Consider the following 16,999-nt stretch of genomic DNA (forward strand, 5'->3'; position numbering starts at 1 on the left):
CAATTAAGCCCAAGGACTAAGTCACATTGAAACTATTAATTGTATTTGAAACTTAAGTTCCATAGCCAAAAACATTTCTAGAAACCACATGAAGTTCAAGCTCTCCAACCACTCTTTGGAACAAAAATTAAAACTGATAAGGGGCTTTTTCTTATGAAATTGGTAGATCATGATGACGACATTTGGAAATTCATACTAGAATGAAGAAGTTTAGTCTTATTAAAGAAAATATAAAACAACAAAACTTTTCTGCCTCCTTGTTTACCTAAAAGGAGGAACAAAAATAAGAATCACCTAAAAATATACATGACTCTTAGCATAACCACAAAATTATTGTAGTGGCAGATTAAATAAGGTTTCAGATAGATTTATAGACTTAATTGGCTTACAAAATGCATTAAAAAACCTTTCCATACTTACCAGCGTGAAGAATGGTGTCTACTGTTGGTCTACTGTTGGTAGTGAAAATCAGTTACCTAAACTACCTAAATGTACAATAGACTGATTCCCACCCCTGCAACCCCCCCACCCGCCCACTAAAACTCATTATGTAGTTGTGTAAAAATTAAGTCAGAAAATTTCCTTATGGCTCATAACTGTCACTTTATGCTAACTAGCATGGCTGTAATATTAACAATGTCTAAAACTAAGGAAAAGGAATGGCGCTTCATGAATAAAAAGGAAGTGTGAAACTTTTATCAGTGGAATACTTGGACGAAGTGAGCTTATTTGAAAACTAACATCCCAACTTGGGAAACTCCTAATAGATTCTAAACACTTCTGAACTTTAGAACCTGATGTTTACACCTTTTATAAAAGATGCCTCTTGACTAGGGCTAGCAAGCAGTGTGTACACAAGTAGAAATGTGTGCAAATATACACACACCAATTTCACTAATAATAAGAAAAGAGAACACAACTAATTTTGAATGCCAAATTCAAGAATCCAGTACCATAAGCCTCCTGGCGCTATAGTCTTTCCATGGCTGGAGCGATGATTACATTTTAACCCAAGTTTTTCCCAAGTCTCCAATGCCATTAAAAATATGGCATGCCAACTCTTGACTTTTTATAAATCTAAACTATAGTGCTCTGGAAATTTCTCTAACATCAGAGCCTGAAGTATTGAATTGGGACTCATTTATTATTATTATTTTTTTCTTATTAACTCTCTGAGGTAGTTACCAAACCCATTTCTTCAGGACCATAGTTATCTTGAGCTAAACCCCATGATCTTTTCAGAAAGTGAAAGTAACTTTTGAAAGAAAAGAAAAAAAGGCTTCCCAGGCCACGGCACATAAGATACACTTATAATTTTAATGTAATAATTAAAAAATAAGAATGGTTTGGGTTTATATTTTAAAAAACAGCCCAGCTGTATTACTCTGTCACCAAGAATTGTTATTTCAAGATCCCGCCAGTGCTGAGTTTTATAGGTCAGCCTTCACAATCATCCTTGATGAAGAGTTAGTTCCCTCATGGTATGCAAATATACTCACAACTTTCTGCCTTCTCTTAGAAGGCTCCATCTAAGGCTTCCCTCAGAAGTGCCTCTTCTGAGCAGGATGGATATGTAGAATGTGATTCATTCAAATAACTCCTCCCTGTTCCACCCTCTCCTCCAACATTCCCCTCTTCTCAGAAACATCTGAAGTATGAAAGTTGTTTTTAAATAGCAGAAGCACCAAAACCCATTAACACCACATATAGTCTTTAAACTGAAATATTTTAGTGATGTCTTGGACATCAAATTGATTTTTTAAGGTGGATTCTGAGTGTGTGGGTCCAGCCCAGGTCTGCAGTTTGTGCAGACATAGAAACAAAAGAAAGTTAAAACATTCAGAAAAAGTTAACCGCTCGCTTTTAAGATAATGCTGGAAATCAAATTTTTTCAAAGAATTGGCAAGCATGGGCTATTGGTCAGAATATGAATTAGGTGGATTTACAAAATCATTAAGAAACAAATCCAAGTTTATGTGCTGTGAAATTTCCATGGTTCTTTTAAAATAGATAGGCTGCTCATAATTTTTTTATAATGCTAAATCACTCAATTTTTGATGGAAAAAGAATACAGATGGACTGTGTTTTACCTATATGAAAATCACCAATCCATTGAAAATAAAATCCAAGAGGGTATATACATTCTAATCAAGTCATTGATTATTTTCCTGATTAATAAGAACTACACTTTACACAAAATACTTTGTCAGCAGCTGTTTTCATCAAAAAAACCAATATTCATAGTTTCACAGTTGAAAAAATTACACATTAAAATATTTTACAATTCATTGTATATTCACCAGGTTCCCATTTCCTAATATAAAGCAGATTAGAAGGGAAAACCTCAAAGTTGATTACTTTGACAGTGAGTTTTACAGAGGACACTAAGAACCACAAAAAGCTTAGGTTCTATCATAAAATAGTGACCAAATTCCATTCTTCTTTAAAAAATCCAATTAAAAACATCTTTTTTAAAAACCAAATTCTACAATATGATTAACAGATTTCAAATTAACAGCAGTCTAAAAATCTTCAAAATAAATGATTTTGTATACTGAGAATATGATAAAAAGTTAAAACATAATTTTCAGATTATATCATATTAGAATATGTTTAAAATGAGGTTTTATTTTCTTTAAACCTGCTTTTTTTTTTTCCCCTCCAAAATAGTCATTGAAGGAACTATTTCTCAAGTGACCAAATGAAACTGTAAAGTCTATAGTTAGATATACCACATTCAATGACAAGGATGGCTGGCCACAGGAATTGACCAATCCATGGGAAGTGATCGGACACTGAAGTACCTGGAAATGGCTTACCACTGACTTGACAGCCTAGTCACCCCATGTAGCATTCAATTCAATTTTTGGTTCTTTGCCTTCTGAGCACTACCTGATCCTTTTTTCTTATTTTTAATGTTGTTTGCTTTAACTCTGCTTGGACTCATTTAAAATTAGCTTTGCTTTTAGCTAGATCGCTTAACCTACCTTCTTTGTAAAATCTGTCTACACTTCTTCAAACAGAATTAACTTGGTTGCAATAACTGAAAATAAATGTAAATCATGAAATAAGCTCTGTGGCTGTGTTTTAATGGAGAGGTCCCAGGGGAAGGGGACTAGCTGGACTGATGTGAGACATGCAAAAATTATGTAAATTTTGTGCAAGGAAGCTCAAAGCTTTTTGGCACTCAGGTAAAACGCTGTTCTGTTAAATCTTCAGTTTCCACCATCAGAGTTTCAGATTTGTACCATTTCATTGAATTTTCCTGTAATTAATCCCTGATATAGAAAAGACTGGGATGTTAGTATGTATTAACTGAATATATATAAAAGGCACAAAATGTTAAAGAAGTTTTAATAAGTTATGAAATCTACATCTGCAAAAGAATCTATTTGGCTTCCTGCTTAAAATGGGAGTTTAAATTCTTCTTAACTATTCCAAGACAGTTTACAGAAATAAGTTCCCCTAAATCTTCAAATTTATTTTTCTTGTTGGCAATATTATATACATGCTTTAGTGAAGTACCTAAGTCTCCAATAATTAGGCCCTTTAAGGGCTCTAAAATAGCCAAATATTAAGAGTATTTGAATTAGAGTCCCTTGTTTACTATTCAAGACTTCTATTATAGGTAACTGATTTCATAAATGAGTATCATTTACGTGATGTTGTTTTACTAGAGTATATAATGCACACTTTTTATAAAGTTGTATTCCAATAATACGCCTAATCTAGAAAACTGTCAGTAAATTATTGCACTTTTTCTGGTGTGGCACCTGGACATTTGCTAAAGCTATTTCCTAGGGCATTAATCATTCATTTCAAATACTGAGTAAAATATCAGATTCTAGTGTGATGACTAGCATTAGTCCCTACACCTTGGGTTAATGTTTCCCCAAGTGTTTAAGAATGTATCCTGCACTCAAATGCAATTTATAAAGTTGGACAGTGAGCCCTAATTGCGTGGAGATGGGACATGATCTTAAAATGGTTTAAGGTCCTACTTTTATTATCCAGATATTGCATAAATAGCCTAAAAAGGTAAAAAGTTCATGGTTTCTATTCCCCCATATAATAAAGTAGTATTCATGAGCATACCTCGGTAGAGGGGTTGAAGCAATCAAGAAGATACTCTATATTGTGTTAATTTTGGTAACTAGTTTCATGACTGAGGCATTACCAACTATAAAGGAAGATGGAGAATGGGGGAGTCATATGAAAACAGAAAGAAAGAAAACGAAAGAAGATGAACTTTAATCTGTTTTCCTTATGTAGTTATACACTAGTCATTGGTATAAATGGGATAGTGCCTGAGCCTCACCCACAGACCAAGAGGAAAGCTGACCATGCTGCTATGAACAATAAAAAATTTGGGGTGCAAAACAATGCATGAGTATGGGACAGATCATGTAAATAAAGAATATATATTAATGATAGTTTCTATAATATAAATAGCCTTTAATAAAAAAAATAATCTTTTTAATAACATTAATACTCACTTCTATTTTCTGGAAACATGCATGAAAAATGTATTCAATTCAATTGCAAAAGGAAAAAAAATCAACCTACTGTGAATACTGTACAATTCTGAAGCAAGAACTAGTCCTGCTCATTCTTTCTCTCTGATGATTATTGTACTTTGTGGGAGCCCAGAATTTCCCTGGGAAAAAAGAATCAGATTCTTGTAAATACTGTCCAGAAAAAAAACCCAAAAACACCACCTTATAACCGGTCTCACTTGTGACTGCTTCCAAAACTTTGCAGATAAGACCCCAAATCATCAAAAGGTTTGATTTATTAAAAAGGGAAAAGTCTCTGATGAAATCTCAAGAGCCCCTTCCACCCCAAGCATTTTTCTCTTCATTAAACAAGGAGTCAAAAAACCCACCTCAAACTATAAATTGAACAGCAATGAAAAAATAAGAAATCTTCATTATTTTCTAATCTCAATGTAATTTAACACCAAACTTCAGTTTCCTTGGACCTAATGCAATAATAGACTGTGTTGTGTCCACAATTTCAAAACATAGAACATTTGCAAGACAAAAAAAGAACATCATTCTTTTTCCTTCTCCATCATTTCTATATATTTTGGGGTTTTTTTGTTTTGTTTTCTTTTTTAAAAAAAGATACAAACAATCTTCAAAGTTTACCTTTTTGGACTTAAGGCATAACATGAAATTGCGCATTATTCTAAAGCTTAATTTTGAAATGAACTAGTTTAGTGCTCTCAAACCCTGTTTGCGTTTACATTATTTAAATTATATAGTATTTTATTTCTGTTCTTGTGTAAATTCTAATGCTGTTCATGGATTGTGCAATTCCTATGCAATCGGTCTTTGCCTGTTGACAGTTATTAACAGTGCAGGATAGTATCCAGATAATGAGCTTTCGGTTTCTCAGTTATCATTTCAGTTCAACGCATGCTGCTTAATTGTGTGGAAGATCCAATCCATTTTTGTTGTCCAGCCACCATGATGTGCATCATTCATTTGTTTCATGAAATATTCCAAAGCCTCTTGTTCAGTTTTATCTAAAGCTAGGGTCTTTCGAATGTATGCAATATCATCAAAAGATTGTAGTTCTGGCATTCCAGAGCCAAGCATCATTGAGAAAAGATTTATGAAGAGATTGGCATGCTGCCGAATAGCTAGATAAGCCTTGTAACACATCTCCTGAAACCTATAAGTGATAAGAAGAGTGTAATCAGTATGGAGCAAATGGGGTTAATACCTTCAGGTGTCTGCTCAAATGTCACATCATTAGAGAGGCCTTCTTGAGCAAATCTATAAAAAAATAGCATTCCTCTCCCCACTCCCCTTACCAACACTTTCTGTTCTCTTCACCCCATGCTAGGATGTAACCTCCGTGAGTCCATAAAGATTCTGTTTACTGCTTATCACCAGCACCTTAGGATAATACTTGGTATATCAGCAGTTTACTAAGGATTTATTAAATGTAAGAACTGGTCCATACCAAAGCCTTTAGGATTTAGCGTAGGACCAAGACAGAATTGCAGATAAAATGGAATTTTATACAAGGTTTTTGAAAGTACTTTTAGGTTTAAGATAGACTGATGATATACCAGAAGGTGATCAGAAAAATCATAAATAAATGCGGTAACTACAGTTTACTGATTTCCTCAAATTGTAAGACTAAAAAATGTTGTCTTAAGCACTATACATTATCAGTATAGAGAAGATATAGTCCAATTACTTAAGCAACAGTAAATAAAAACCTTTAATATATTATTTTTAAGAATCATTTTCTTGGGTGCCTGGGTGGCTCAGTGGGTTAAGCCTCTGCCTTCAGCTCAGGTCATGATCTCAGGGTTCTGGGATCGAGTCCCGCATCGGGCTCTCTGCTTGGCAGGGAGCCTGCCTCCTCCTCTCTCTCTCTCTCTGCTTGCCTCTCTACCTACTGTGATCTCTCTCTGTCAAATAAATAAAATCTTAAAAAAAAAAATCACTTTCTTAGGCCTTAATTAACTAAATAATTAATTTCAGGCCTTCACTAATTAATAAATTGGTTTTTCTTTCCATTTTTCTTCATAGCATTGTACAATACATAAATACATTAAAATACTCGGGCCAGAATGTTAATAAAACATATTTTAAATTGCTTGAAAAATATCAATTATTTTTGAGAGAGCAGAAAGAATTCTGTACTTTGTATTTTTGATTTCTTGAACTTACCTCTCAAATTCTCTTGTCTTTGTGCATTCTTGGGCTCCTTTACTAATCACTATTAAGAAATCTTGTGTCAAAACAAATGGTACACGTTCCCGTTTATAACCAAATTTTTTCTTCTTGTGATCCAAAAAGTGTCCAAAATCTATATGAAACAGCTTTCAAAAATAAAGAATTATATTATAGTTTGACAAATGCAGAAATGCAATATCCTGAATTAATAAACTTAAGAATGCCAAAACATTTTAAAAAGAGAAAGCTATTACTTGTCCATCATCTTTAACCATGATGTTACTATTGTGACGATCTCCAATGCCCAGAATGAAGGTAGCGACACAGTATCCAGCACATGAACGTGTGAACAGGTCAATGGCTGCATCATATCTACAGAGAAAAAATAAACACCTGATGAGTAGTGTGTTAATAGAGTAATCCAATCCAAATTGGAAAAAGGTGGTCAAAGTCTGTACTGAAGAGTGAAAATAATCATTGTCGTTAAGGGGAGGAAGTAATTATGTCCAAAGATTTGAGGTAGAAAGGACATTTCTTCCTCTGACTAAAGCATAGACTTATGACTATAGCTTAAGCCTTACACTTATGACTAAAGCATAAGTCTTATTATGGTAAAAAAATAGTGAAGGTGTCATAAAAAAAATTCTTCTAATCATTTTAACAATGAACTAAAAGCAAATTTTGAGATGTTCAACATTGACCTTGAAAAAAAAAAGAATAAGCAAGAAAACACATTAGATACCTAAAATTGGATGTATAAAGTTGGGTATATAGGGTTTCACCAAAATTGAAGTAATTCTGATCATTCAAAGACAAAATCTCATCAAATATTTCAAAAGGTGAGCATATTTTTTTCCCAAAATAAGTACATCTTTTCTCTGGTCTCAGAGAAATGTACACAACCATTAAAAGACTCATCTAACAAAACCTTAAATTGACGTAGGAAGAAAAGAACAGCAGACTCACATTTCTCCTTTGTTCTTGTCTTTGAGCCACTGGTGGAGTGTGTGGCTGTTAAACTGCAGAGCGCCTTTCAGGCCACCTTTGCACTGAATCTGCATAATCGTGTGAGAATTTCGCACCACCTCAATAAGTCCCACACAGTCACCAATTGACAGACAACCATAAGGTAACATTCTGAAAAGGATCAAGACATTTGCAATTAAGTGATGGAATATTAAAACAGCAAATATTTTAATAGGCTAATGCAGGAATATCCTTTCTGCAAATTTGTCATGGTCTCATGACTTTTACTTATAAAGGTCTCATGACCTTTACTCCTTTAACTTTGGTTTTCCTTTAAAATTAGAAAAATCCTCAAAATTATCTGCCATCATTTGTTATAAGCTTCAATTGAGAGAGCACCTAATTGAATATGAGAAAAGCATTAAGATTATTGTGGCAATAAAAATTTTATAAACATTTATGACTTCAAAAATATAGGTGAATTTCAGCTTGTTTAGCTGAAATCTAAATAATACTTTGGGGCAGTTCTCAAGTTTTTGGTCTCAGGACTCCTCTGTCCTCTTAAAAATTACTGAAATCCCAAAGAGCTTTTATTTATGTGGGTCATATCTACTGATGTTAGCAATTAAAATAGAGGAAAAGATTAAAGTATTAATTCATTTAAAAATAAAAAAAGTGCTATATGGTAACATAAATAACATCTTTTATGAAACAAAGAACCTTATGTTAAAAAAAAAAATTCTTGGGGCCCCTGGGTGGCTCAGTTGGTTAAGCATCTGACTCCTGGTTTCAGGTCAGGTCATGATCTCGTCGTCATGGGGTTCCGTGCTCAGCACAGAGTCTGCTTCAGATTCTGTCTCCTTCTCCCTCTTCTGCTCTTGCACTCTCTCTCACTCTCAAATAAATAAAGAAAATCTTTAAAAAAGAAATTCTTAGTAAGAAGAATGACACTTTCCACACTTTCTTTAATGTCTGGCTTCATAGTACTGAGCTGGATTCTCCTATATACTTTTGTATTCAATCTAAAGCAATATTTCAATTGAAGCATATGAAGAAAATCTGGCCTTGTATCATTAAGTAGGTAGAAAAAGAAGTACTGTAATAGCCTTTTCAGATAATTGTAGATATTTTTCTTTGATATTATTCCAAAATTTGACAAAAGGTAGTTTCTCAAGTTGTAATATGGAATGTGAAATCATATCAATAAACTTTTCATACTGTTACGTTAAAATCTATTAGTCTACCTTGCCTCTGAATGGAACTTTTACTCATATATGACTTTATATATCCTGCATTGGTCATTTGGAAGATATTAGTTCACTGAGTTACAAAGATCTTTCAGATGGTGATACTTTTCATTATATCAACTAAAAAAAAAAATCACAATTGTTAATATTATCACTGATATCATCAGAAAAGTCTTTACTTTGAGAGCACTCTTAAGGCTAGTATATACAAGTTTTTCCAAATTCTCACTTTTGCTTGAAAGCTCAAATTTGATCTTTGACAACAAATCCTGTCAGTTGTTCACCTTGAAGAGATAGGCTCATAACATTCATTTTCAAGAAAGTGTCTACCAAATACCCATGTCTCAAAAAACCAAAGCTTATTATTATTATTATTTTTTGGGGCTTCTATTATTTTTTAAAAAATATTTTATTTATTCATTTGAGAGAGAGAGAGAGAGAGAGAGAGAAAGAGAGCAAAGCAGGGGGAGGGGCAGAGACACAGAGGGAGACATAGACTTCTTTTTTTTTTTTTTAAGAGTTTATTTATTTTATCTCTGAGAGAGAGAGAGAGATATCATGAGCAGGGGGGAAGGGCAGAAGGAGAAGCAAGCTCCCCAATGAGCAGGGAGTCTGATGCAGAACTCAATCTCAGGACCCTGGGATCATGACCTGAGCTGAAGGCAGATGCCTAACTGATTGAGTCATTCAGGTGCCTTATTAGTTATTCTTTAAGTAAAAATAGTGTTCCATGAAAAAAGCAGTTAGTATAGCTTGAAGCTCTAATAACCCACAAATACCTTTTCTTGATAAACCATATTTGGGTATGCAGCAGAAGTGCTATATGGGTAATTCCCACTCATCACAGTGTAGAAAAAAGGACATGTATTCAAGGGAGGTGTGAGCAGTTAAAGAGACAATGAGAAAAACATTTCAGTTAGCACATAAGTACTAAAGTCTAGTTTTTCTTGCTTTGTTGTTCTCATAAGCTACTGTCCTCGCTTTTCATCTTTCTTTTACTTCTTAAGTTCCTAAAAAGTAATAGTCTACTTATTTTCATTTTCTCAATTCCATGTAGCATAAATTCTATGCCTACCACTCTACTGACTTAATTCTTCTTATAGTTCATCATGAGTCATCAAATCTAAAGGCTTTTTCGTAGTCCTTATGCTCTTACATCCCTTGAAGCACCTGATACCGTGAATCTCTCCCCTCTTGGGTTCTGTGAATTACTTCCTCTGGCCTACCTATCCCTTTGATGATTTCTTTTATGGAATCTTTCCTTCTACCTGCCCTGGTAAATGTGGGAATTTCTTAAGGTTGTACTCCTGCTCAGTCTCTCTTACTTTATATTTTAATTTTATTCCTGCTGAACATGCTCACAGTTTAAAGAGTCAGACAGAGTCCTATAAGGCTTGTGACATAAAAAAACCCAAAACAACAAGCAAAGAATCCAAGTTTGGGCAAGAATAAATAAAGATGCTCTGACTTCTTGAAAATAATTTTTTTATTTAAAATCAATTTAAATAAAAATTTTTACTTAAATTACTTAAGTTAAAAAAATTTAGAAAATATTCTAAGACTTAAAAACTTTTTGAAGATCCAACTTACTTTCCAATGATCTAGCTTAACTTTAAATGGTTTTTAGCACACTCACTCATTTATAGTTAAATACCAGAGTTATATAGTTAAATCCTTGACTCTGTCTAGCTCTTGCATTCTCTTTTGTTTTGTACTTTCCTGGGGGGAAGTGGTAGTAATGGCATGTGTATCTCTCAGATGCAGAAATTATACCAAAAGAGGAAGCTTGATTCGTATAACACTCTTTTTGGAAAGCAGAAGGGACTAAGCACAGCATCAGGAGTTAAAAATTTGAAGTTGATGACCTAATTTTGTGCTTTAGCAAATTACTTGACATGTCCATTTTTCTTCTTTGCAACAAGATGATTCTACTATGTGTCACTGATGTATTTTTACATACTACGTATCAATCTTTTGGAGGCATACAAATAAACCCTAATCTGCTCTGCTGCTGCAGCTGGAGTTGACTCCTATGCCCACTTATGGACAAAAATTCTTTTGGAGAGAGCGCCTTTGCTGGAATGGCTAGATTTGCAAAGAGAGGAGAAAAAGAAGGGAACACTGTGAGAAACAGAAACAAATTAGGACAAGATGAAGCACGACAGAAAACTCAGACATAACTGTAGAAGGCTGGGCAGAAACAAACAGAAGAGCAAAAGCTTTAAGACGAGTTCTTTTCATAAATTTTACTGTCAAACTGATTTAAGATTAGAGGTTACATAAAGTTTTAAAATTAGAAAATTTACATTACAAAAGAAACTTTTTTAACCTCTTAACTTCTGAATGAAAACAGGGGGCTTTTGTGTCTCCTATGTTCTGTCTTGAAAAGTTCTAGACACATTCCAGACACAGTTGAAGTCTTTGCCAACTTAGAGATACCTCTTCTTGCCTTGCTGAATCTCTTTGCTATTATGCGCCAAGGAAGAGGAAGACGAATGAATGTGTAATCAACTAGTATTAATTACTACTCCCTACATTTTTTCATAGATACATGCCCCTTTATGCTTTATAACTGATGTTTACTAATAGTTTACTTTTTCAGGATAACTTTCAACATATATGTTGCCTTACTGGTTACCTACCGGAGATCAAGACCTTGATTTTGCCAGATATTTTCCATAATGCGAATTATTTGAAGTGTGAGCATATCTTGCCGTAAATCTGCAATTCAAATAATATGTATCACCGATTAATTCCATGAATGCAAACCTGGTGTCATGTCATCATGTTGCTTTCAAAGAGAAAACAAATACAGCTATATTTACTTTTCAGATTAATCTATAAGGAAGCAATATTTTGATTCTTAACCCATTTCTAAAGTACCTGCATAAACCCATCTGTATAACGATGTATTTCACAAAAATTTTAAATTATTTAAAGTACTTTTTTTTTGAATCCTTAAATTTGAACCTGTTTATAAATATTGGGGTTAACAGAATTCAGTGCTGAAATGTCGTTTCCCAGGGGAAATTCATCTATGATCCTCCCACTGCTTCCTGCCACAGTCTGTTTTCTAAGTACATTATATCCTTCTTTTTTATGATTTCTTAGCAGACTACACCTTTCTTTTGTACCATATTATAATTTTATTTTTGTAATTATTTGTTTAAAGTCTCTCTTCTCCCTGCTGGACCATAAACTTTAAGAGGCAGGGACTCTGTTTTGTTTATTCTTACAATTTGACGGCCTAGTACATCAAATACTTATAGAAAGAATGGATACTCACACAGCTAAGTAAATAATAGAAACTTATTTCAGGCCATTCAATTCTAACTTTAGTACTTCTTTACTTTTAATAATTATACATACATTTTCTAAAGGTTAAGACATTTGTTTAATATTATATATTTTACCACACATATTCCTTAAATGGCTTTCAAAAGTCTTCATGCTTCATAAATATCCTGTTTATAAAAAGATAGCTAAATTCATGCATCATAAGCTCATTAATACTCTTCCTTACCATCCCCATTTTTAAAGATGATCTCATTGTTCTGAAAGAGTAACTCTGACATGATGTCTGGGTTCTCCCAATTCAACCACAGTGGCCTTTTTGCAGAGGACATAATTCGACACTCTTCAAGCCTTTAAAATAGTTAAAAACTTCACTAGGCACCTTATTTTTAAAATTCTTTTACCCTCAAATTTATTTTAAAATACACAGACCATATAGTTTTTTGAAGTGTTATAAAAATTTAAAACCTCCAGTTAATTTATGAATTCATTTATTCAAGGGAGTATAAAGAAAAAAGTTACGCTTAAAACTTTCTTACATAATAGCACATGAATTTTCAACAAATATGGGATCTGCCATTCGTTTTATAGATACTAATTTCATTTTTGAAATGAAACCAGAAATTCTGGCCAGAAGAAGTTTTAAACTCTATTATTAAAGTAATAACACATTCTGAATAAATGCAGTTCTGAACTTAAGAAAACTAAACAGCCTATTCTACTAGGTAGGATAACGGGAGAGGGAAGCAGATGTAATTGAACATTCTAATTATAATTTTTAACTTTTCTTAAGATTTTTTCCAGGAAGGTTACTTATTTCAATATATCAATAAACCTTCCAATAAGGTACATTACCTGAGATTTCCTAGTTGATGAGCAGGATTAAGAGGAGATAGAAAACCTTGGAGAGCATCCATGAAATCTGGTCGCCGCATCTGCTCAACTAAAAACTTCATCTGTACCTGATAAATGAGCATAATCATGTTTAGAGACTGATTTCATGAAAGGTAAAACTAACCACTAATCTCTTTTATATGTTGTAACCACAGTACTGTATGGTGTATGAATCCGTATGTTTCTGATTAGAAAGGTTTCTATCACACAGAGCAACACACTTCAGGCAGAGGCAGGAGGGGCAGCACTGTGTACTCTCCTATAAGAACACTGCTAGCTGACACAGGCAATGTTTTGGCTCTAGAGCAGGGCTTGGTCAACTATGGCAGTTTTTGTAAATCAAACTGCACTGGATATAGCCATGCCCTTTCCTTTAGATACTGGCTGCTTTCACAGCAGAAGAGCAGAGTTGAATAGTTACAACAGAGACTGCATGGTCTGTGAAGCCTAAAAATATTTACTATTTGGCCTTTCACAAAAAGGTTTGTTGACCTATGGAGGAAAAACTATGGAGATATTAGGTTAGCTTAGTAACTTTACTTTTAAGCTTTGCAGAAAAAAACCATATTCATTTTCTTTCTGTTTAGTAAAAAGAGTCTAGTGAGGCTAAAAGAAATTATTTGGAAAAGGGCTTATAAAAACATTTGTTAGGCTGAGTCGCACACTGTACTCAGGTTCTAGTATGTATGCAGAAACATATCTTTTTAATCACCTGAAACCAGAGCCCAGACTGCTAAGCTGTATCATGCAATGACTGCCATTTTATTTTAGGAAATCGTTACTTATCAAAAATATAAAAGGTAAGTAGGGGACAAAAAGAGGTTAGAAGCTAGGAATTCATAATCAACTAATTTTCATAATTTAATTTTAGTAATAAAGTTTGTTTTGTTTTTGTTTTGTTTTGTTTTCACTATGGAGAAGCAAGTAGCTGGAAAATAGAGTCATCACTGACTACGGCAGCTCTGGCTCATGTAAAGGCATTTCTTTTTCTAGCACTATCAACCCTAATGTTAGCACACTGCTTCCAATGCTTTATCATTGTACGATAAAGCAGGAAACCACTCAAAGAAACTGCTTTTGTTCCTATGGCATTTTCACTCCCCTATCACAATCCCATTTGAGCCAATAGTAAAGTGAGTAATGACTTTCACCTTCCTATTTAACTCACTGTATCAAAGCCAACCTGTGATATGAAAATTCCAGCTAAAAGAAATGAGTATATTTGCAAATTTAACTAATATCTAGTTTCTTTTTTCTTACCTGTTACAACATAAATATTATAACTTTTTTTTTTAACTTTTATTCTTTCAAAGCAGGCTAGTCCCCTCTAGCTCATGATTCCAGCATCAGAAACAGTACAATTATTTTTAAAAAATCTTTTTTTATAGAGAGCAAGTGCGAGCAAGAAGTGGGGGCAGAGAGAGAATTTTTTTTTTTTAAGATTTTATTTATTTGACAGAGAGAGAGATCACAAGTAGGCAGAGAGGCAGGCAGAGAAAGTGAGGGGGAAGCAGGCTCCCTGCTGAGCAGAGAGCCTGATGTGGGGCTCGATCTCAGGACCCTGGAATCAGGACCTGAGCCGAAGGCAGAGGCTTAACCCACTGAGCCACCCAGGCGCCCCCACAAAGAGAATCTTAAGCAGGCTCCATGCCCAGATCAAGCCCAATGCCAGGCTTGATCTCATGACCCCGATGTTGTGACCTGAGCCCAAATCAAGAGTTAGATGCTTAACTAAGCCACGCAGGCGCCTCCCACCACTATTTTCTAATATCATTTATTTCATCTTCAATAAAATCAGCTCAGTCACTCACTCAATGACATTTAGATTAATCCAGTAACTTTCTCTAAAATTTTTTTTTCATGCAGTATCAATGAAGATCTTGGAAAAATTCATTCGGTATTGCTAATTTACATTCTTTGTGCTTGGGGACTAATATACTGGGATTTTTTTTTTCCCATTTCATCAGAGGTGAGGAATGATCTCACTTTTTACTACAGGATGTGGTAGACTGAAAAAATGATAGGAGGAAAAGGTCAGGAAAAATCCTTATATTTCATATTCCTCAGTTACACTAGGCTAGATTACAGATCACCAGAGTGTGTGATAGTGTTCAAAGCATGACTAAGAGTCCACCTTAAACTTAGCAATGTACAAATTAATTTATTTACACTTATTTTCAGGGTCATTACTAAAAGATAAACAATGGCACAAAATAAGGAATAATAATTTTAAAAGTTAAGGCTGTGTAAAAGAGAAGGAAGGGGAAGAAGAAAGGACTAACATTTACTGGGCACTGCCTGCATTCTGGGCACTGTGATATGTGCTTCAGTGCATCTCATGTAATTTAATTCTCACTACACTATGTAGAAAGTATCATTGCCATTTATAAATGAGAACAGATCTCAAAGTCTAAATAATGTGTCTAACATTACATAGCTGAGAGGCAATGAAACTTGGATCCAAATCCTGATATGCTTGATTCTAACACCCACAATCTGCATCTACACTGGGCTCTCAAATTACCCTGCCCCACTGCAATGCAGAGTCTCAAAAACAAACTAAAGATTCACATACCTTTTGTGTTTCATCCTTCTTCTCTTGTTTGAGGATATCAGTTAAGTTAATGAGCTTTTCCATAGCCTCAACTTGCCTATTTAGGTGCTTCAAATACATCCCACATGCACGACAATAGGACTCCAAAAGAAGGCCAAACCTCTGACTAACCGTTTTATTGTGCATCTCAGATCTGAAAGAGCACAGAATTAAAACAAAACAAAAGAAAAAAACAAAGACTGAATACACACATGTATGCACACACACACTGCATTATATATATGGTCCTAAATAAGTACATATATATATATAGTTTTTTAAAAGAAAATATGAAAACCCATTTTTGAAAGCCAATAAATGTTATGATCATAGTAACAATAAACTGATGTAAAATCTATCATTTGGAAGCAAAATAATCAAGAATTTAAGATAGTTTCTGGAAATATAAATTTAATAAACTAGACTTTAGGCCTACTTCAACTACTTTTCATTTACTAATCTTAGCACGAAATGTATTAACTATAGAGAACAATCTGATGGTTACTGAAGGGGAGGTGGCTGGGGACTAGGTGAAATAGGTGGCAGGGATTAAGGCGTGCACTTGCTTTAATGATGAGAACCAGGTGTTGTATGGGAAGTGTTTAATCATTATACTGTACCTATTATAATACTAATATGTAATACTAATATTATATTGCATGTTTACTAACTGGAATTTAAAAACAACTTGAAAGATATACAAACATGTAACAAGTAAATTCAGGAAAAAAGTAATAAAATGAATGGGGGGGAGTAAAGAGCAAGTGAATACTATTTGACTCTTGTGGCATACATATCCTCTTTCTACACAGTCTTTGAATTTAATTATTTTAAACTTAGCTTCAGGATTCCATTTTGATTTATTTTAACATTAAAAAAAATCAAGTTAATTATTAAAAAAATCAAGTTAATTATAAATCTTTTTAAATTTAGGAGAAGTGTATGGCTTATGATCTTACTTGGAGTATTAGATCATATTCTACAAAATACTTTTAATTCTTTTATTTATTTATTTATTTGAGGGATTGAGAGAGAGAGAGAGAGAGAAAGAGAAAGCATGATAGGGGAGAAGATCAGAGGGAGAAGCAGACTCTCTGCTGAGCAGGGAGTCCACTACGGGACTTGGAGATCATGACATGAGCCAAAGACAGTTGCTTAACCAACTGAGCCACCCAGGTGCCCAAATACTTTTAATTCTTAATTAGCTTGTTTTCTAGTAAGAAACTTGGGATTTCTGTCATTATTGTTCTGAATTCCAAGGCAGGATTTTTTTTCTTTTATGTGTGGATTTTTTAATCCACACATAT

At 33.9% G+C, this 16,999-nt stretch overlaps 1 protein-coding gene across 1 annotated transcript in view; it reads right to left on the reverse strand.

The window, feature by feature from the left end:
• Positions 1 to 1,298: 1,298 nt before the first annotated feature.
• PIK3CA (phosphatidylinositol-4,5-bisphosphate 3-kinase catalytic subunit alpha) overlaps positions 1,299 to 16,999 on the reverse strand; it is an 83,470-nt gene continuing 67,769 nt past the window's right edge. Inside the window, exons 14-21 of the mRNA XM_059391506.1 lie at positions 15,675 to 15,846; positions 13,061 to 13,167; positions 12,435 to 12,556; positions 11,554 to 11,632; positions 7,665 to 7,835; positions 6,953 to 7,070; positions 6,693 to 6,844; positions 1,299 to 5,679 (exon numbers count right to left, since the gene is read on the reverse strand). Of these exons, the coding sequence (XP_059247489.1) occupies positions 5,409 to 5,679; positions 6,693 to 6,844; positions 6,953 to 7,070; positions 7,665 to 7,835; positions 11,554 to 11,632; positions 12,435 to 12,556; positions 13,061 to 13,167; positions 15,675 to 15,846 (1,192 nt within the window). The 3' untranslated portion in view covers positions 1,299 to 5,408. The remainder of the gene's footprint in view (positions 5,680 to 6,692; positions 6,845 to 6,952; positions 7,071 to 7,664; positions 7,836 to 11,553; positions 11,633 to 12,434; positions 12,557 to 13,060; positions 13,168 to 15,674; positions 15,847 to 16,999) is intronic.

Source organism: Mustela nigripes, chromosome 2 (genome assembly GCF_022355385.1).
Source record: "Mustela nigripes isolate SB6536 chromosome 2, MUSNIG.SB6536, whole genome shotgun sequence".
NCBI lineage: Eukaryota > Metazoa > Chordata > Mammalia > Carnivora > Mustelidae > Mustela > Mustela nigripes.